Consider the following 22,128-nt stretch of genomic DNA (forward strand, 5'->3'; position numbering starts at 1 on the left):
TCATCTCACATCAAGTGTTAATGAAAACCATTGCTAAAGCACTGCCATTGTTAAAGCAAAGAGAATTTGAATGCTTAAGACCATGCACATGAAGTATAAGAGAGGGCAGAGCCATAACAAAGGTGGATGAGGGTGATTTTGTCCCAGAGCTCTTGGGAGAAATTGCAATCAAAACCAGTTGAGTGATTCCACTCGCTCCTATCATTGCCCTGGCCAGAAAGTGCTCATGCAATAGCAATAAAAAAGGCCCAGATCCTTTTCTCGCCACTCAGTTTCAATCTGTTGCCTAGAAAGGCCCAGAGATTTTGTGTGTGGGAACACTCCATGGAGGGTATTATCTTCAACTTTTCTGAGGACTGAGTGTCTGGGTCTGGTGGTGAAAATGTGGATCAACAGTGTGCAACTAGTGGGGAAAGAAGGCTTTATTCTGCCTCATCACCAAAACTGCTCAGTAGAGCTTGGACAGAAACACATCTGTATCATTTAAATACACTGCATTACTTTAAAAGAGCAAAAATTCTTACAAATATCTGAGGTTTGGAAGGTCTTGGAAAGCATCTTGATCAATGTATACAAGGTTGTTGGCCTTCTCAATTCTTCTGCAAAGACAAAATGAAACATCAAAGGAAATATATTAATATATCGATCTTAAAATACCAATGGTTACCCCCAGATGAAGAGGTACTGTATGTTAAAGGACCTTTCTTTTTGACAGAAAAATATGCATGATTCCAGAAGGACAGCCTAGCTTAGCCTGACAGACCCCACCTGCTTTCAAAATCAGTAGTGGTTTGAGGATAAGATTCAGGCTGACTAGGAAAAGAAAGGGAGGGCTGGATGAGAAAATGGAAGAGACAAGGAGATTTCAAATGTTCCCATATCCGTACAAATTCTTCAGCGCTTACTTGAACCAAACTGAAGAACCTTCGATACTTGTCTATAATGAATCTTTATAATTGTCTCCTTTGAATTTAGATTGCTCATTACTTACATTTCATGTAGTTTAGGAAGGTTGGAAAACACATTTGCTTCTATGGCCTCCAATGCATCATTCTGTGAGATCTCTCTGAAAAATAATTAAAAAGTCAGGATATTTCGAGCAATGCTGTCAGTGAAAAGGTGAACCAGAGAATGGACAAGTGAGAAATTTATATGGAACCTCTTCCTAGATTACAGAGCAGTTTTAAAAATGAGGTAAACATCAGGTAAGAAAACAGATCCTAGAAACATTGAGGAGCTGCCACCAAGGCAACCAGTGAGAGTTGGGAACAGAACAGAACATCTTCCATGGCCAAAGTTTGTACCCAAAACAGTAGCCCCACACTTCCTGCTGTTGCCATTCACTGTGTATAGTATAAGGCAGAGTCTGTCCATCATCGGCTATTTACTGGATCCCTGACATCACTAATTACCAACAGAGATTTAATGAAAGATTTTAACTTGGTGAAGGTAAGAGTAGATAAAAGGTGACTGCAATAGAGAAGATGGCTAAAAAGTTCCCAAGAAATGTGACATAGCTTCAGCAGTAGAACATGCTACTGTCTTGACCTGATGTGAACTACAGAGATTAAAACTAAGCGAACAGCAAACACATGTTTATTGAAAGAATTTGGAGACCACAGAAATGAAGAACTCTTCCATATTCTGGAGAAAACCCTATTTGATCTTTTCTACATGCAGCTAATGCCCACCAACAGCCACAGAACGACAGAATAAAAATGGCCAGCTTTCTGTTATCAACGCACCAGAACTGCATCCCCTACTGGCCCAGAGCATCTTTCTTTGCTTCCTTAATCTGTGGGCCTGCTCAGGCTCTGATATAATTTAGAGTTCAGGAGTCGTCCTAGTAAACCAAGGGGGAATTACTTCAGTGCAACATGTCTCAATCATGTCTCTCATGCTGACAGTGACCAGGAAAGTCGAGGTAAAGGTGGCTATGCCAGAAGATTCCCCACGGCCATTTTTGGAAACAGGGCAAAAATGTGATTTTCCAGACTGAGATCAGCTGTGATCAGGAGGTGAACTTTGTGATAGAGATATGACTCAGGAACACTTTGACGGTCTATTGGATTTTATTGGTAATGTAACTGTGCACAGCTTTAGAATGAAATCTTAGATAAATCCTCAGATTGTAACTGGCCATCGCTTGTTGCTGGATGCTTTGTTCTTTTGAAATTATGATAGTTGCAAATAGATTCAAACAGGAGTAGATGGTAACTATAGGTGCACAGTCAACACGAAAAAAATCACAAGAATTATTACAAATCATACAAAAAGTATTCCACTTCCTTTGAGTAACAACTGAACTGTACCTGACAAATTACGTGCCCATGTGAAACAAACAAAAACCTTGCGAAAGAAAATAAATTGTTCATCTGACCTTTTTTGCTTTAGAAAATGCCTCAGTGGTTTGATATTTTTTGTTTTAATAAAAAGCTCTCCCTCCTGCTTTGCCAAGATTTTTACAGAAGAAATCCAGCTCTCACCAGCTCCAGGAACTCTACAGTGACTGGAGAACAAGAAAATGAAAGTACGTAAGGAAACACCCTGACAGATAAGCAATCAGTAGGAAAGGTGATTTTTAGCCATACTGTGATGACAATTGTATTTGTTTAACACAGTGCTGAATCACCAGTTCAAAGGCTGGACGTGCTCCTGCTTATTATTTAGGTTTCAGTAGCAACAAAATGCTTCACTGAGACTGGGATTCTTCTATGCTATGCAAAGTACATAGCCATTGCAAGGAATGCTGTATTGGAAAGTTTTCCATTTAAATAGACAAAAGGAAGTGGTAAAAATGGCCACAAAATGAGAATTACTTGTTCAATGTCTCAGGTAGCAAGTCAGTGAGAGATCTAGGAGAATAGTCCAGGTTTCCAGAGTCCTAATTCAATGTGGAGAGTTGGGACTGCCTCCAGTTTGCTGTGGCATATCCAATTAACTCAGAAGCCTCCACCAAAATATTTTTCAAAGACTTTTTTTCAAAGACTTTTCAAAGATCATCCTATTTTCTTTCACAGTAATATACTGTAAGATATAGATTAGAAGTAATCAACCACTATACTGTACTTACATGACAGTACAATTCACTCAGCTACAGTCTAGAAGATTTAATGCTGTACGAGGTGACTCGAACAGACTTTCAAGATTTGAATTGGTTTTGTTCTTGCTCTTTTTTGAAGATCAGCAGTATATTTGCCATGTCCTACAATCTAAAAATCAGTTGTCTAGAAAAAAGAAAATTCTACAGCGAAAGCAGAAGATTTTATACCAGCAATTCCATTTAACCAGAAGAGATTTCACACCAGTAAACAGCTCAGGATTTGCCATGGATGCCATGGATTTATTTGCCTTGTGTGGGCACACAGACTTACTAAGAAATCACAATATGGTGGTGACCTCATCCGAAAGACAGTGCTATTAAGGGTAATAATCTTTTGTGATCCACTCTGTTATTTAACTTTGGAACAACTTGGAAGATGCATCTCTTTTAATAGAATGGTTACAAACTGAATGTGTCTGCATCAGGAGAATGTTTTGGCTTCCCAAGACTGTGATGGGTTATGCGCTTGTTTCAGACAGAAAAATGTAGCATACAGATCTAATTAAAGTAGGGCACAAGCAAGCCACGACACTTTGGAAGATTAGGAGAATATATGATTAAAAAGGAATGAAAGAGAGGAAGGGAGATAGGAATCTTTAAATGGGTTTTAAAAGATTAAGTCTATAAAGAATTTAAATAACACTTGTATAAGTGGGGTTCAGATATCTGTGGAATTACTTGGCTTTCATACAAATACTCCTATTCACATGCACAAAGGTGACAGTAATTTTTACAGATAATTTAAATATGTCCATTTAAAATACTCTTGCTATCTTCCAGCTGAGGCAAACAGCTACTGCAGCTGTCGCGGTTATGAGTCTCTCAGAACAAGGACAGGGACACCCAGGGTAGCCCATCTCTCCAATGGCGGAAGCCACTAACCCTCCAGGTGTCAGGCATGGGAGAGCTTTGCATCAGGGGACTGGGGGCAAGGGAAAGGCAAGAAAAAAGGCCTTAAGAAAAATCCCAATGAATCCTTCATCCTCTCTAAACTTTCGCTAGGAAACCCTGCTGATGACCCTGCTCATCCTCCTTCTCAGCTCTGGGCCGAATCCCAGTTTAAGTTCTTCAAGCAGGAATCACACTCCTAAGTTTTTTCCTAGGACAAAAGTGTTGTTTTCTAACAGGAAGCCATTGCCTTTCTTGGCCTTTGGGGGTCTCCACATACCTGTTATAGGATGCCATTCAGGTAAGAAGGAGAATTAAAAACATTTGATTTAGGAGAGCAGTCACACACTGTGAACAACAAAGAACACTAATTGTTCGCATAACTTGTGTCAACAATCTATTTATATCTGATAAATAGTGTCAAATGCACATCCTGCTTATCCAAGAACACTAACTTGGATAATACTGTTTGTTGAACTAAGTTATCTCTGGAGTTAAAAATATGTACCGCTCACACCAAACAAACCACTCAGCAGATTCACATTCTCTGCAGAGAACAGCAAGTAATACTCACAGCAGTTGCTATGAAGACAAAAAGGGGATTGCTGGCTAGTATTTGTGCAAGTGATTCGTCTTACAGTATAAATACACACCAGGAGATGATTGCTTATTTTGCATGTCTTATTATATGCCATCATGAGAGAAGATGGGACTGTTACTACATTTTGTGTTGGTAATGAATGATACTGTTAGCTCTAGTGCTAGCTATCACAGCAAATCCAGATAGCAATTTGAGCATCATTTCTTATCCATGCAAACCTTTGAAAAGATGTAGGCAAAAAGATCAGGAACAGTTTCTAAAAAAACCCAGCAACCCACCATACTAAGACCCCAGGGTTGCAAAGTGCTTAAGTGTGTGCTTAGCTTCCAATGCATTCACAGTTCTATTGAAATCATCAGTGATCCTCACCAGCATAAATTCATTGCTCAAACACAGCCTAAAAGAGGAGAGAGAACTCAGTAAAAATGTTTTACGAAGGAAAATTGTTTGCTTCATTTTTTCTTCAAAATGAGCTGAAGACTTTAAGGTGTGACAAGGTCACACTATAAAGGAATATCCTCTCATTTGCTACTAATGTAGCAAGATGTAATCAATATTATTTATTATTTCCAACCAATTGATTGTAGTGTACTGTTTCATCATCAGCTTACGATGATCTAAGATGGTGGAACTTTTGCAATGGATAATCCCAACTCCCTTTCACTGCCAGCCATGCACTCCCACTGTTTCGCTTGCTTACTTATGCTGGGAGCATAACTACAGGCAATACTGGTGGCAGCTCACAATGTCTGTGTCAGAGCCCAGTGTGCAGCACAGGAAACATTCCCCTTCAAAGTATCTGCTCTCAAAGTGTGATCCATAAAATCAAGATACATTGAAATGGTCATTCAAACATTTCTATTAGCAAGGGATTTACAGTTCATGGCAGTTTCTTTGTAGTCCTCTAAAGAAAGTCTCTTAGATTAATCAAAGTCTTACAGCAAAAGCAAGACTGCATTAAACTCACAAACTAATGGTCTTACAGCCAAGTGATCTCACATTTCAAATTAATGAAAGAATAAAAGACTGGACATTTATATGTCTTTTATGACAAAAATTACTTTCAGGATCAGAGTGGGGCACACAGAAAGAGATAGGATATTTTTTTCCCTTCTTTTAGAAAATGTGGCTGTTTCCTTTCTGGCCATTTAAAATGAAGGTGCATATATATATATATTTAACAACAATTGTGAAGTGGAAGTTTCTGTCAAAAGAAAACCAAAGACCAGTCATGGCAGCATGTCAGCTTAGAGGCAAATCACAGCATCAATCCCTTACATTGTGCTAAATGATACAGACTCACAAGCATGAAGACCTTAAAGTATCAAAACCAGAAACCTGAATGACATAGGGTAACTGTTGCCTAACTGATGAGTTCAGCTGTGCTATTACTGCAGTTGCTGCAGGATATATGGATTTCTGCATTTAATCTCCTTGCGGTAGATGGCCAGAGAGGGCTGCCCTGGTGCCTCTGATGGCATTCAGGTTTCTGGGGTGCTTGTTTGTGGTGCCCCCTCACACAGGCCTGGCACATGGTGGGAAGGGGGAATGTCCCCTCTCACTGGAGCCACCCTGCCTTCCTCTGTAGTGCTGGCTGCGAACATCTGGGAGTTCTCCTTACCAAATTCCCTAGCAGCAGAGGTACCTAGGGCATGGGCTACACCACAGATCTTTCCACCTTGCTTCCAGCCATCCATCCCAGCTGAGACTTCTGGCCTTTTACCCTTGGCACTGGAGAGGCCGTTTGCTGTGGCAGATGGGATAGATGATCTGTGGATTCCTCTGAACAAACGTTTTCCACTGTGTGGTCACCTGCAGTTACTGGTGATACTGCAGGTACCAGTTACCACTGCATAGTGCAGGTGGTCTCACTGGGCCCTCCATACTGCAACAAAGCTGTTTTAGCTTTGCATTGATTCAAGGGAAAGGAAGAAATACCAGATCTACTTTGTTTTTTTCTTTCTTTAAATACACATACTCTTTAGAGTTTTTCTGCAGTTATATCAGACAATTTGCCAAGTCAGTTTTACCTGGAGCTTTGACTGGTACCAAAATTTAAGTCACGATTAAGGAAAAAAAAAAAACAAACCAGCAGTAGTGCAGGCATCACACACAGACACACAGTCCTGCCCAGGATTCACTGAGTGAGCAGCCGCGGGAACAACCTGTGACGTGTCTGAACTGCAAACTGCCCCCCCAGCGCCGGCCAGCCTCCATCTCAGTGCGACGGCCTGAGAAACCCTTATTTCTAATGATCTGATCAGAAGCAGGCCTATCTGGAACCTCCTCTTGAAAACCTCCTTCTAAAGTGATAGCAAAATGCTACTACATTGATTTAAACAGGTTACAAAGAAAAGCTATTTTTCTTAAAACTGTTAGAGATTTTTCATCTTTTTAAAATAGATGCTTGACACTTTCTGCTGCCATTTTCCTTGCGGTCATGAAAAACTTGTCTCCCTACCATGATTTATTGAACACAAGGGAGTTGCAGGCTAATATATCTTAGCAGCTATTGACATTTCAAAGATGAATTCAAACACTAACTCTTCTTATCATCTCTGTACTTTTCTGAAGATATACACACATATGTTGTACAGATCCGACTAAATAAGTAGGATACTCCTTTAAGCAACTGAGTATTAATAGTGATTTCACACTTAGAGCAAAAGAGTGTACACAAAAGGCTTTGATGGAGGTTATCTGGTGGCACCAATACTTTGTCTTCCCGCCTTCTCCAAAGGGTGTGACACCACATTCTCAAGTAAATCAGTTCAGGCATTGGAAAAATAAAATGCAAATTTCCACACACCACACTGAAGCAAAGGGGATTTCATTTCTATCAGTGCTTTAGCACCACGCGAGCAATCCAGATGAAAGTCTGTTGAGAGTTTGGTTGCATCAAATTAATTGTCCATGTAACTGTATTAAATTGGTCTCTCTAATCTGAAAAAGTGTGTGATTAGTCTGCAAAATTGGAACTGATTACGACCGGATTCAAAAGCAGAAGTCACATCATTATAGGAATTGATTTTATAATCAGTACAGTTTGGTGGGATAGATATATCCTCACACTGTAGTACTGAGAGGATATATTATATTAATTTTAGTTTATTGCCAGTAAAGCTGAAAAATGTGTGAAGCCTTGTAAGTCATACAAACAACAAGCCTCCTGCAGGACGAGGAATTCGAGAAAATGACAGCTTACCGCAGAAATTGAGGCTCCAAGGCCCAGTGCTAAGAAGTAAGTATTCTGACCTTGCACCATCATTCCTCCACTTAATATCTTAAATGGACAGCTGTAACCTCAGGACTGCCTTATCTGTCTAAAATTAAATTCCCGATCTCCACTCCCTTTTTGACTAAGCAGTTCAGGTTGCTTTTAATAGACAAATGCTGACTTGACTCTCCTTGTGCTGGACTGGGAGCTATTGAGGCCATGCGTGCAATTTGGGAAGGTGCAAAATACTAAGACAACGGCTGAAGAGTAGCTGTAACACCGAAGTACCTACCGGGCAGTATGCATTCAGGCATCTACGTTTAGGTGCTAAATTAGGAGGCCTCATCTCTTGAGGCAGTAAAACCAGAGGGAGGAACCCACCCTGGATGGCACTCCGGAGGAGACAAACCTGTGAGCACTTGGTCCTCCCACCCGCAGCACCGATAGCCCAGAGAAATGAGCCTTGTAACTCAGGGTCCTTGAATCGCTGCGGTAGACATACCCTGCCGTTCCCTATATTCAGGCTGGCTGAGAAGTAAACTGGTTTGGAGAAGATGATGTAATCATTACATTTTACCATTGATTATGAAAACCTTTAGGGAAGACAGAACTATGTGACTTCTCTAAAAGAAAAGCACCTCTCTTGCCCACCCCCCCGCCCCCAGCAATGACACCTCTTTCTCAAACATGATGGGTGTCAGACAATTTTGAGACTAAGCTGACAGACTGATAGACAAAAATGGTTGTTCAGCTGAGAAAGAGACTTCCTCGTTCAGAGATGCTGACATAAGCTTTATGCCCACCTAGTAACTCCTTTCACAGAACTGGGCTAGAAGCATTTATTGCCACTTATCTTTTATTACCTTTCTCTTGGCTGTGATAGTCTGCTAATGATGAATAGTTTTATGAAGAATGACCTGGGCAGATGAAGGAATTGCACTGGGATAATCACTCAAGAGGGCAGCTGAATAGGCAAACTGGAACCCTAACTTCACAGCAGACTGATTTTTGTATGACCTGAATGCTTTTCCCAAGGCGAAATACGCTTCAAATTCCTTTCTGGAGAAAACCAATAGGCAGACTGTCTTGGGATTGGAGAACATTTGGTTTCCAGGACCCAAAGCCTAGTGACAGCCCTTCAACACAGACTGTCTGGAAGCAGATGTCTCAGACACTTTCACAGTTAGTTTTGAAATATTTTAACAAAACATACACACAAGAAATGCCTCTGGAGGACAGTTTATTACTAACTCCAATGCATTTCAGAAACAGGAGAGTTCAGAATAGCAAGTGCCTCAGATATGCACAATGAAACTTTTTAAGCTAAGAAGGAAAATTGTAAAAAACCTTTTACTTCTCAGTTCTGACATTAAAAATGTTCCCAGGCTTAAGAGTGGACTCTGGATATTCACCAGAGCAAATACATGTTACTCCCACTTCAGTGCAAATAAATCTCCATCCAAGGTGTTAGATTTTATTTAATCCATCTCAGGCATTAATATGTACTTTTCTTCATTTATTGTAAATTTAAATAAAGAATTGCTTAGAAGTTGAGCTAGCATTTGTTTGGCAAGGATACTGACTTCACCCATCCTGAGAAAAATAGCATCATATAACGTTAAACAAAATTCCAAATACAGACATTATCTTTCAGCTGCCAACACCATCCACTACATCTTTCAAATGTCTTCCTGAAGGGATTCTGACTTCTGTTAGTCAATGTTACAGTCTCCCTGTGAAATACCTTTTTCCAGCACAGAGACTCCCTTCTGTCTTCTTTCCTGTTTACATTCATCCTTTCCTCCCATGAAAACTATCTACTATTCTTACGTTTTATGTCTAATTGTAGCCTTGACCCTACAAACTCTTATCCATGAGCTTTACCCCAAGGCTCAGCTGATATTCTGTTGCATACACGTGTGTAATTGGGGCCTCAGATATAAGCTACCTGGGAAAGGGATCTTCTTTTATGCCTCCAAAGTTATATCCAGACCTGTATCTTGTAACAGAATGACAGAGAACAACAGAAGTACCAGCAAGAAGCTGCTGTGTCAAAAGCTTTATGAAACAAGTATGCAGTATGGGTGACTTATGCAACTACTATACTGTGCCTTCAAGAGCAGAACAAATTAGCATTAAGCCCAAATCTGCAGGTTCTATGTTGGAGGACACAGAGATGACAGACTACACAAAAACAGGAATTACTCACAATCCCTAACCCTTTTGCCAAGTGGCTAATGGCAGCAAAGAGGAGCCTCATTCAATACATCTAGAGTCTTATTTGATAAACAACTAAACTAGTCTCCACTATGAAACCTTAGAAAATCACATGCATCCACCTGAGTTCCCCTGACACAAACAACCTCCTTTACTTGCAAGCACAGCAAGACTGCACACAGATAAACAAGTCTTTTCCAGGGGGAAGGGAATATGTCATAAAATTTGGGTAAACCCCCAATATATTAACATATTTTTATACTTGTGTGCATACACACACAATATCTCAGTAAAAGCAATAAAAGATAATAGACTCTTGGCTACATTACAGTGCTTATTCTCTAATATCAGTGAGTAGTTGACTTTTTGCATGTCTAATCCCATTTACAATGAAGTTGCTCAAGCACTCCATGAAGGGTCTCTGCCACAACTATAAATGTAACTCAGGCTTGCAGAAGCACTAGAAAAACAAGGGCGTCCTGGTGTCAGTTCAGCACCACTGCTATCGTCTGCTGCAAGAAAGTCCTCAGACTTGAGAACCCAATGGCAATTTCTGGATGCTTGGGAATGACCTGTTTCTCCCAGGTAAGGGCATTTTTCCCTGGGTGCCCCTCTCCACTATACTGGGTCATATCTAACTGATCATATCTAACTGGGGACATGAAAAGAAGTTTTAGTTAGAGACAATATTGAACCTTGTGAGAGCATTTTCGTTTTCAGATTTGAAGGAATGTTTTGTGTATGTTAAATATCTAATTAAACACTAAAAGTTAACTGATACATTGTTTCTTTCATCAGACTAACAGCAAAATATGTATTTTTAGTCTAAGCAGCTTATTTTTACAGGAAAATGACAAACGAATATAACCCTCTATTACAGAACATCATCAGATCTCCCTCTGAAAGTTCCTCTGTCTCAAAGTACTGCAAATCCTTAAGGCCCCATGGACCTTAATGAAGAAATGTAAACAGAAAGCAACCAGCAGCAACAACACACTTCATTTTTCTACACAGAATAAGCTGACTGACAGGCAAGCTAATATGGTTTCACTATATTCTTTTTATCAGTTTGATGATGGCTCTGCAGGCTGGCTCTGGTTAAGAGACATGATAGGGAAGAGATTCTCCCCAGGTCAATCCCTAACGCCCCATCCCCAGTTGGGAGCTTTGGTGAGGACTGATTAGGCAGCAGGTTAAGTACAAAGGCTTTTAGCTTATGGCTCTCCTGGGGGCTAAATTGCTGGTAATGTGAAGCAGGAACTCCAGAACGGCAGGCTCAGGACTTGCTTCCACAGTAGCACCTCTTTAACTTGAGGACCAGGCAAAGCCCAGAAACAGATGCGTTTTTGCTTGTGAAGTGGCACACACTTCTTGATTTTTATCTTCCCTTCAGTTAAATGAAAGCAGCTCTACATACATGCATATCCTGAGTAGCAAAAGGGAGAATCCTGCATTTATTTATGAGACATATTAAAAGAGATTCATGCTAAGAGCGGCTACATTTTTGCTCAGCTTTTTATGTGCTGCTGAAGTCAGTTTAAGGACATTCATACAGTGGAGACTGGGAGATGCAGAGAAACTCACACCCGTTTGAATACTGCTTGAACTCAGTACAGTCCTATCTCCCATCCAGTCCTGTGATTCTGCTAGATACGTTTTGCCACATCATTCAAACTGTCCACACAGGTAGCAACAGCATGCACGTTCTTAAGTCCTTATATTATCCTCCTCCTCCTTAAAGACCTGCAGATGGAAACTTCTTAGGAGTACTAAATTCTGTGTGTAACATGATTGGTTAGTAAGGGGCCAAAGAGGAGAAGGGGGATGCCTGTTAAATAGGGAAAATGCCCTTGATTTTCCTTTGGGTCACATTTAGTTAAAAAATAAGGTGAAAAGACTTTATAGCATGTGACTGGTGAAATCCTCCATTTAGCCACAAATGAGGCACAGCATAGCCAAAGCAATCCCATCTTCCCACAGAGCCCCACAATGTAGCTTGGTCACCCACTGAGATACCAGCTCTGTTTCAGAGCCATTTCAAAGTCTGGCCAAAAGAGGCTGCTGATTAAAGCCAGCTGCAGCAGTTGTAGGTTATATGAATCACAGTCTCCTGAGGATACAGGCTGAGATCATCATCTCATTGTATGCAAGCCACCAACCTATCCATTTGAAAATAAAGCCTTAATCACACATATGTGGACTGGATATGAACAAGTGACCTAGAAATGCTGGGGTTCGAAGTCCTGTTACCTTCTGCTTGAGTCATTCTCCCATCATATGAAGCTTATTGTGACATATTTTGTGTGGGTTGGAGGGGGGGAGAACAACCAAAAGTCTATTTTGTCCCTCAGTCCTAAAATTATGCATAGCTCAGAGAACAGACAAATAAAAGAACGAAATGACTGTGAAAGAGGAAAATGTGGCAGCAAGGGAAAAACTTTTGTTGCATATTATATCTTCATTTGAATTTCAGAATTAATCTGAATGAATTATATTTTTTAATTTGTTTAACTATGTTAATAGTCAGCATGCACAAGTGGTTTTAGCAGTATTTTCCCTTTATATGTATGACTCAAGAATTACCATAGCAACTTGCTTCCTAATTAGCCTTCAGTTACTAACAATCAATACAATTAGACAAGGTCAGCGCTGGAGTAAGCTCTATAGATTTTTAGAATAGGCTATTGAGAGTCAATAATGACAAGAAGGAGAGGAGCAGACTCCTGGACAATCTTCCCCAAAGGATGGTTGCTATTCTGTTATTACTTACTGTCTTATGAACAAAAGAAGTTGTGGCAAATGATAACTTTGCCACTTACCTGACTGCAGAAAGCTTTTAACCTGCCAATAAATTCACAAAATATGGAGATTAGAAGTGTGTTTAGATTTGCATTTAAAAAGACATCTTGCTCTCATGTTGCTGGGACTGACTAAGACTTGATACCGTCACAAGACAAGAATAACTATGGCCTAGATTTTTATCAATGGATTTACATCTGAAATCAATTCCTCTATATGAGAGGGACCCTTAAACTTGCAATAAGATGGGACTGGCAGTCCACAGGGAATATGCTGCATGGGGCTGAAGTCCATGCAGTGCTCAGTTGGGATGCCATTTGGAAGCCCTCCCTTTAGTGACCTGAGCAATTGCCCATCACTGACAATTTCCTCCTCATTTTTATAGTGTTTCAATCGTTAACTTGTTCTCTCTTATCCTGAAAGCACAGTGCCTGGCAACACAGTAGGATGAAAACATAATGTGCTATTCAGAGGTACTCTGAGTCCTGGGAACACAAAACAGGCTCCTTGATACTGACAGACGAAGGTTCATGAAAAGCCACTTGGCTTGTTAGCATGTTTAAGCCTGCTACCAAGAAACACAAGGGGAAACAAGCTTATTTTTAAATGAACATTGTGTGTTGTCAATGATGCCTAGGCACAGGGCTGTCACAGATGAATCGTGATCTATTCACTTGCCTCAGTGTAAAAATCTGCTGCCACCCAACTCTCTCCTCTCTTCCTCTGCCAGAGGTTACCTCTGCACTGAGGCTGTGCCTTCAGCCTCAACTCATCCCCGCTCGCAGCGCAGTCTCCGCAGAGTGGGTCGGGTTCAGGGTAACAGGAGCTAAGACGCTGCTGAAGCGGCAATGTCCCCCTGCCACAACTACCTTCCCCAGAAAGCAGCAGTGAGCTGCGCCCTGCTCAGCCACAGCAGCTCTGCTCAGCACTGAGTGGGACAGGGCTGTCGCAAAGAAAGGTGGATATGGGCACACATAACAAATACGCAGCAAAAATGTAGGGAGGAGAATGTCTGGAGGGTCTGTATGATGGCACTTCAAGTTGCAAGCTTTGAGGCTATACGTCTTGACCTTCCTCTGCAGAGACCACTTGAAAGAACAAAAGGTTTTTAATCCCCCAAAGGGCAGTTTCTATTAGAATGTAAACTAGGACAATTAAAGCAGAAAAATCTCAAAGGAAGTTGGTTAGACAGAAGAGAACTGGAAAGACTTTATACTCTGCTCTCCCCCTACACACATTACCTTTGTGGAAGGTTTGGAGTTACTCAGTGACTTATTTTGACTGGCAGTAAGCTCTGCCTAGACCTCCTAGGAAACCCTTTCCATCACCCTTGGGGCTGCTCCCTGCTCCTCAACGCAGATTTCCATCTCTGGCCTGGGAACCTCCTGCCACTTGCAGCACCTCAAAGCTTCTCCTCTCCAAACAGGCTCAGTAGCCCACAAGGGGAACTCACAACACCCTTCTCCAGGGAGCTCTGCCTCTGCCAGGTTTCCTAAGGAGCATCATCTAACCATGAACAGAAGTAATAAAGAACCAAATCCTTTCCGCCATATCCATGCTTGCCCCTTCTCACAGCACAGATGGGAAAAGCCACAGTCTTAAAATCAAACACCAGAAGTCTTAAAAACATGGAAAATAAAGCTGAAAAACATATCACCGCAAATCTCTCTCAAAATAGAAGACTGACAAAAGGATTAGACATTTTCATGTCTAATGAGCACCTTTAATTCATGATTGTTATACAACAGATAAAAATTTTCAGATAAAGATGTAAATCTTTATGCTCTTGAGCACACAAGCAAGGTGAAGTAAATGCTGCTTCCAAATAACACAGATCAGCTTATATCACTCCACAAGTTCAGTTCTGCATTCCGCTTTGTTTTAGTGGAAAAACTTCACAACACAAAGACAACATGGAGAGAACATTCAAGGGGTTTGTGTTGAACATCACCACCAAACACCTATTACCTGTTAGTTATTACAGGCTTCTCTCCTCCTTAGAGGAGAAAACAGCCTATGAGACAAACAAAATATATTTTCCCTCTAGATGCGTTATTCTATGACTGTTCAATAAAAGTTCTCGTGAACATCCTCCTTCAGCAATTGGTAGCAACAACTATCAGAGAGGAGGCTCTGAACGAGGACAGCTGCCAGTTTGCCACAGTCTCCAACTCCTAATCCACTGCTGACTGCATTCAGCAATGCACTCAAATGCACAGACACCAACAGTTCTTCAACATTCTGCATTTCTCTCACAATCTTTTGTAATTTCTATCTGCAGTGCTGGCTCCCTTAAGCATTCACAATATTTTGTGGCTCAGTATCTTTCTTCCATTCTAAATCCTAGCAATTTAAATGTTTTCCAGACAACTGGACTACAATATATATATATATATGCAGGTATATATGTATATATATTCTACGGCATGGAAAGTAGTTTACTCATGAAAGTACACCACTCTTTATTATTTCTTATTTTTAAAGAATCATGCACATATACAGAGCTCTTCATAAAAACAAAAACAAAAAACATACTCCTGCCCTAGAAATCAAAACAAATATTCACAATATTTTGTGAGCACACTGCTCTTAGCTTGGTCACAATGCAAACAATAGACACAATGAATTTCTGGATTTACACCTGGGATGAATTGGGGCCAGCAGTCTTTTTTGTATAAAAATCAAAATGCCGCTCACTAATAATGATGAAATTCTCAACTGCCTCTCCACTGAGCAAAACAGCCATCAAACTAATGATTAAATTCACATCAATCATTTGGCATAATAGAAATAAAGGCAATGCAATATAATGTTGCCAGAGAATCAACGTCTCCTGCTTAGAAAATAAATGTCTTGACTTCATCTCAACATTTGTTTTCTATAAATGCTGAGGTTTGTATCAGCATTTGTATAGCAGCGGGAAACAATCCTTCATTGCAACATGCCAATTCCGCTAACATTATTTCTAAAATAAACAGAAAGCTAGATAAAATTAGTATGGGAAGGTGTTTCTGAAAACCTCCTGAAATTGAATTTCCATTTCCAATCCGGTACCAACCTTCCATTTACTAACAAACAACATTTAGTAACGACAACAATAAATATTCAAGAAAATCCCTTTTAGAGCTCATCAGACACAATTTCAAGTAGGTCACATCTTTTGCACTCATCCACTATTATAATTAGAAACATATACCCATGAGATTAATAGAAAAAAATTCTATAATAGCTGCTTTCTAATGAAAAAACATATTTCCTGAAAAATACGCATATTTTTCATAACAGCAGTTTTTAAAGCAAACACAGAAACTGGATATGTCTTGTAGGACATGGTACTACTATGCCTCTTGGAATATGCTACCACCCAGATTCCCACAGACTCTCACCAGCACAAGACCATGGTGCACCAGGAGCCATGGACCCTTATCAGCAAGTCTGGCAGCTGGAGGAGATAGAGGTGTCAGGTGTTTGAATTGAACAGCCAGTTGAAGTGCAATAGCTGTAATTCTGAATGCAAATATTTGCATTTTCTCAGAATTGTTTTTACTTATTTTTTCACAAGAATATAGCTTTTTTCGGTAGGAAAAAGACCATTTTATAGCAACCCCCCTTACGACCCTTTTTATAAAGCTTGTTGACTTTAATGTTGATCACCTTTATTAACTTTGTATTTACAATTCTCTTTGCTTTCAAGTCAATATATTTTATCTTGAATGACTTCCAGAATTACTGGAGTTGTATTTGATTAATGTACAAAAGACAAATGGTTTTAATTAAAAATAATTTAGGCATATTAATACTCATTTTAACTAGAAAAAGGTAATTGTTTTGATCAGAGCAATATTCTAAAACATCACAAGAGAAGAACCACCTTTCACCATGTATAAGCTGTGAATGATATTCAAAAATGTAAAATGTAATTAGAATGGGCAATTCTGAATTCTCGTTTCATTTTCTGGCATGCATATGTAAGTTTAATAAAGATATCTCTCAGGCAGCATAAGAATTATTGTATGCTTCTTAGCAAAGACATATTTTTATATTTACAAAGATACTTAGAAGGTCACTGATTCTACTTTGAAAATACAAGAATCTCATGATAAAATACAACTTGAAATTTCCTGCACTTCAAAGCAGGGTGAAACTCCTAGAAGGAAGAGATTGAACTTCATGAAATGACATATTTGGAAAAAATATTTGTCTCTGCCTGAAGCTGTCTTACATTTTAGAACAAGAGTTCTGGTTCCTCTTAAAAGAAAAAAAAAGTCCAAATCCCTGAAGTGAATCTCAGAAACTGGGCCAGTAAACAGACAAGCCAGCATCTTCAGGATGTATAAACTGTGCTGGGCAGGAAAAAAAACCAAAGATTGTAATATTAATTATGAGTAACAGGGTGACTAGCAATTCTGAGACTCTTTGCTAAGTTTAGCAGCTGCACTCCTCTGAGGCAAGGACCTAGAGCAAGACTATCTCGCAAAACTGAATGATTCACAGGAAGCAAATACATCCATAAGAACAACCACATCATGCCAGTCCTAAGGTCCATCTACCGCAGTACCTTGAGACTCTAGCGGTGGTAGGGGAGGCCCAGAAAACAGTGGAAGAGCAGGGCAAGCTGATTGGGAAGGTCTCCCTGAATCCTCAATCAGCACTTTTGGTGATTTGCAGCTTAAATGAATGTCTTTGTATTTAGTAGGTAAGTAGCTAAAGAAGATACATTTTTCATTCCAAAATTTTACCATGGAGTCTTTTAGCATCAGCAAAGTCTCAGAGCAGAGCCCCACAGCTGAACCATATCTTGTGTGAAGAAGTATCTCTCTGTTTTTTTGGTTTGTCAATTACTAGTTTTTTTGGAAATCCTATCCTCCAGTTCTAGTATTAGAAAGGGCAGTGAATCCTTCCCTGTTCACCTTCCCCATACTAATTCTGAGTGTACAGACCACTCCAACATCCCCTGTCAAATGTGTTTCCTCCAGGCTGAGGAATCCTAATCTACTCAATTATTCCTCAGATCGAGAGCATTTGTGAGAGTGGTCGGCTCTGTTGCCCTTTGGACATTTTCAGTTCTCCCAGAATCTTTCAAGATAGGGAGATCCCACCATGAATTTCAACAGTGACACAGTGAGTATTTTCTGTTTTGTTCTTATCCTTTTCCTAGGAACTCCTAACATCTCATTTGGAGGGTCTTCTGGCCTCTGAGTTGAGGTTTCTTTTTAGAACTGTGCGTTATAACCCTCAAATCTCATTCTTGAATGAACAAAGCTAATTCAGAGCCCGTATTTAGACATGAAAAAAAGCAATTGTTTTTCTCCATGCATGTTATCTTATCTGCATTTAGCCTACACTGAATTTTATCTGATTTGTTTATGTAGAGAAAGACAGAAGAACATTGGATTTAAGTTTCCTGCTAAAAAAGGGTGGGCTCCTACATATGCATTTTCCCATGTTTCTTTTTCATGAATTCAAATAATCTGAACAGCATGTCACACTGGGGAGAGGCATTCATACAGGCAAGTAAATTTCCCTTTTTCACTTTTATCTGTCTCTGTGCCTAGACAGTTGTGAAGCAGGGACAGAAATGACATCCAAGATGATTCTTGTGCTAAATATCTCAGTTTCTAATACTGGCTTCATACCATAACAGTTAACAAATGAAGATTCTGCTAACAATTCATTACCACAAAACTAATTCTTGCTAAACAAAAGAAAGTAATGACAAAAATATACTTTCATTTCTTTCCTTTCTAAACCAATTCCACCAAAGAAAGTAAGCATCAAGATACAAAACCACAGAGAGAGAGTTATGGAATACTTCCTTTTTTGCATTTTAACATGTTTCAATTAAAATATGCAAATTGTAGCATGATTTTCTGTGACTTTAAATGGAAATTTAAAAAATGTTGATATGGACACTATGAACTGATTTTACATTTCCTAGTTCCTTCTTTTAAGGGTTATTATTTTATTCGTGATTTTGTTCTGCTAAAGCATTAGCAAAGATTGAGATCAGGGTAAGCATTTACTGACATATTACAATCACGTAGTTAAAATCTCTGGTCTTTGACGTAGCAGTGACTTACTAACATGGATAATAAGTCTGCTTTGCTTTTTTGTAATTCTGAAAGGAATGACAACAATAACAACAAATGCAAGGTCTCTTCCACAGATAAGCTTGGGCAGGGAAAAGCAGAATACCAGGTGATGATGCAGCAAAACATTTATAGATTATGATAAAAAAATAGTCTTAATTCATTCCATGTTATATTTAGAACAAAAGGCATAGCTTCTACTTTCAGGAAATAAAATTAATTATGAACATACCAGGCCTCATATGTATTCATACCAAAGACTTAAATTTTCTATCCAAGGAATGATATTTGCAGAGGCTGGAAAAGGGTCATTTTAAGTAGTGGCATTCATTCTTGAGGAAAATATATCCAACCCACTCATCCCTGTACTGAGACAAGTAGCCAGATGCACTGCTTTGCCCAGTCTCTCTACCGATGGTGTGTTACAGGACCCCGGCAGAAGCTTGCATAGCTGTTTGCCCATCAAACTCCATTTATGGGAACACATTTCAAAGGAGTGAGTGTAGAAACGGGCACATGAAGACTGACACACTGGATGCTGTTGGGCCATGGGATACATGCAGTACATGAAGCACCACAGAAGCTTTCTTGCTTGATTTTGCTGCTGAACCAGAGACCTGAAGTGTAAGCAACCCCTCCGTATTAGAAAAGAGAGGGTCCAGAATCGCTGACCACTGTCAGCCGTGACGGGAACACTGGAGATTTGCATTCCTGCCAGCCGGAGCCACAGCAATTCCCGCGACCGCTCGCTGCTCTGCCTGAACACTGCGCGGTGGCTGGCAGCCTGCACTCGCTGCTGGCCACGCATCGTCACACCAGGGAGACACAGGGGTAAGCTCCGTATCATAACAGTAGCCACAATAAAACATTTGTTCTTTGGAACATTGGCCTGAACTTTGAATTTCTTTGCTTCTGCAGGTTACTGGCCTTAATGTTTTTGAACTGTAGCCCTCTGTTCCCTGAGAGGAAATGCATATTTAGACTCATTTAAATGCATTAAGTAGCATGCTTCTTTTCATGCCCTGCCCTTAAGATGCAGAATGTTACACATAATGTCCTATAATGTAAATTAGAATATAATAATCATGGAGTTGCACCTTGAGAATATACCCTGGAGTATTTATTACCAAGGCATGATCCTTACCAGATTCAGGATATGTTTTGGTACACAGAATGCATGTGTGCCCCTTTCACCTTAGAGATGTAAATATATATTTTTGTAAACACATACTATTTAACTGATGTATCACAGCAGCTACTGCAAATCCATATTTTGCTTCTTGCAAAAAAAGATAGATTTATCCAAAGGATATAAAAAAGATGGAAAGGAATTGCTGCCTAGAACCAATTTCCAAATGTCTCAGTTACACTGAATCCTAACCATCTTCTCAAAATAATTTTAATGATCTTTCTTTTTTAATCACAGCCTCTCAGATACCGAATGATGGAATGCAGGATACGATACACTGCATGAAAAATCAGAGGAACTGCAGCATACTGCTTAGCTGTCTTAGGAGCAGAAGACATGGACTGCTCATTCTTAGGTGACCATGCAGTTTGTGGTCCCCCTCCTTCCCTTCCCCTCTATTTAGGCTGCAGGCTATCAAGTGTTACAGAATCACATGCTGGGTTTGAGTGAAGCCAGGTTCAGGAGCACAGGGGAAGGGAGACATCTCTTAACATTTGCTGGGCCAGGCAGCTTTGATGGCTCCTGCTGAAGAGAGTCGGGATTGAAAGTCCACCAATTTTTCCAGACTGCAAAAACTTGCTAAATAAAGACTTACAGTCAGTGACACTTTTCACGATGCCAGATTCCAGTCCTGATGAGACTTTTACACCCAAGGCAAGAATCTTGCTTCTTCCCCCTCTATGCCTTCATTTAGCAAAGTACTTTAGCACGTGCCTACAAGCTACTCTCTTGAGGGATCAATCCCCACTGTCCTCAAGTACTTCACTTCAGCTGAAACAAAACATTAAAGATAACTCAGTCTGACCTATGGAAAGTGTGACCCGACTTTAAGCCAACAGGGACAAATTGGAGAGATTTTTAGCATCACACATCAGGTTAGTTGTCATGTATGCCCACGCATCCTGGTCACAGCAGACCAGCATCTGTTTATATGAACCATCACTGGGTCAACAGTCCCAGCAAAAAAAAAGGTAAAAGATTGAATGGGCTGACTGATGAGATAAATATATGATTCAGAACTATTTTATCTAATTAAGGGGAAGATGTTCATAGTGAGTGCTTATATTCCTGCTGTATTCCATAGATAGAAGACTTCAGTTCCCAGGACTGTCAGCTCTGGCAGATTCCCTCAACCCTAGGAGTTTGAACACTTCCCAGGATTTTCAGAGCTCATCAAGGATTTAGATACAGAAGTTCTGTTGAACACAATACGATTCATGTTCTTAAAATGTGCCTTTGCCAAAACCTTAAAGAATACCCTTCTCCTATTACTCCAGACTAGAAAACATTGCCAATAAAAGTGTTTTTCTTCTTGATGTCTTGTAGTACAAAGTTCTTCACATGGATGAATTTCCTTGGGCTGCAAGGAAGTTAGATTTGAGAGTGAATGATACAGAACATTATGCTTCAGACTAAATCTTTTGAAAGAATAAATAACTGTCTATGTATTTTCAAGGGGACTGTGCCTCAGGATATAAAAGTAAAACCTATTTGGCTTGCATAGGTAAGGCAATCACATCTCTTCACCTACAGTATCACTGTACAGAGAAACCTGGTTACACAGAATGTCTTTCTCCAATGATACAGATCAGGAGCATGATCAAAGTCCTAAGAAGGACTTCTTTTTTCCTCCAAAAGCCATTACAGGTGTGTTTCAAAAGGCAACATTAGCCGAGACAGACCAGGTTCCTCAGGCTGTCTTTATCCTCCCTAGTGGTGACTTGGAGCTGCAATCTCTCCCCATTGACGATAGGTTCTTTGGCTGAAGGCTTTGTTACCATCCCTCTTCTCCCCTCCTTCACCCCAGGATATAAACTCATGTTTCAGAGTTAGTGTCATGCATTTCTGTCATTTGATTTTTCCAAGAGGGAAAGAGACATTCACTTTCCCATAGAGTAATAATATATCCATTCATCCTAGCTATGGAGTTCAGTCTTTCTCATTAGTCCTATAGTGCTGAGTGTCAGAATACATGACATTAGATGACTTCCATTAAATATTATTTTTATTTTTTTAGTTACCATA

General features: G+C 39.9%; 1 protein-coding gene across 1 annotated transcript in view; it reads right to left on the reverse strand.

The window, feature by feature from the left end:
- Positions 1-22,128, reverse strand: part of FSHR (follicle stimulating hormone receptor) — a 93,538-nt gene that overhangs the window by 31,039 nt on the left and 40,371 nt on the right. Inside the window, 2 exon segments of the mRNA XM_013949769.2 lie at positions 525-599; positions 992-1,066. Coding sequence (XP_013805223.2) covers positions 525-599; positions 992-1,066 — 150 coding nt within the window.

This window comes from Apteryx mantelli, chromosome 3, assembly GCF_036417845.1.
Source record: "Apteryx mantelli isolate bAptMan1 chromosome 3, bAptMan1.hap1, whole genome shotgun sequence".
NCBI classification, from domain to species: Eukaryota; Metazoa; Chordata; class Aves; order Apterygiformes; family Apterygidae; genus Apteryx; species Apteryx mantelli.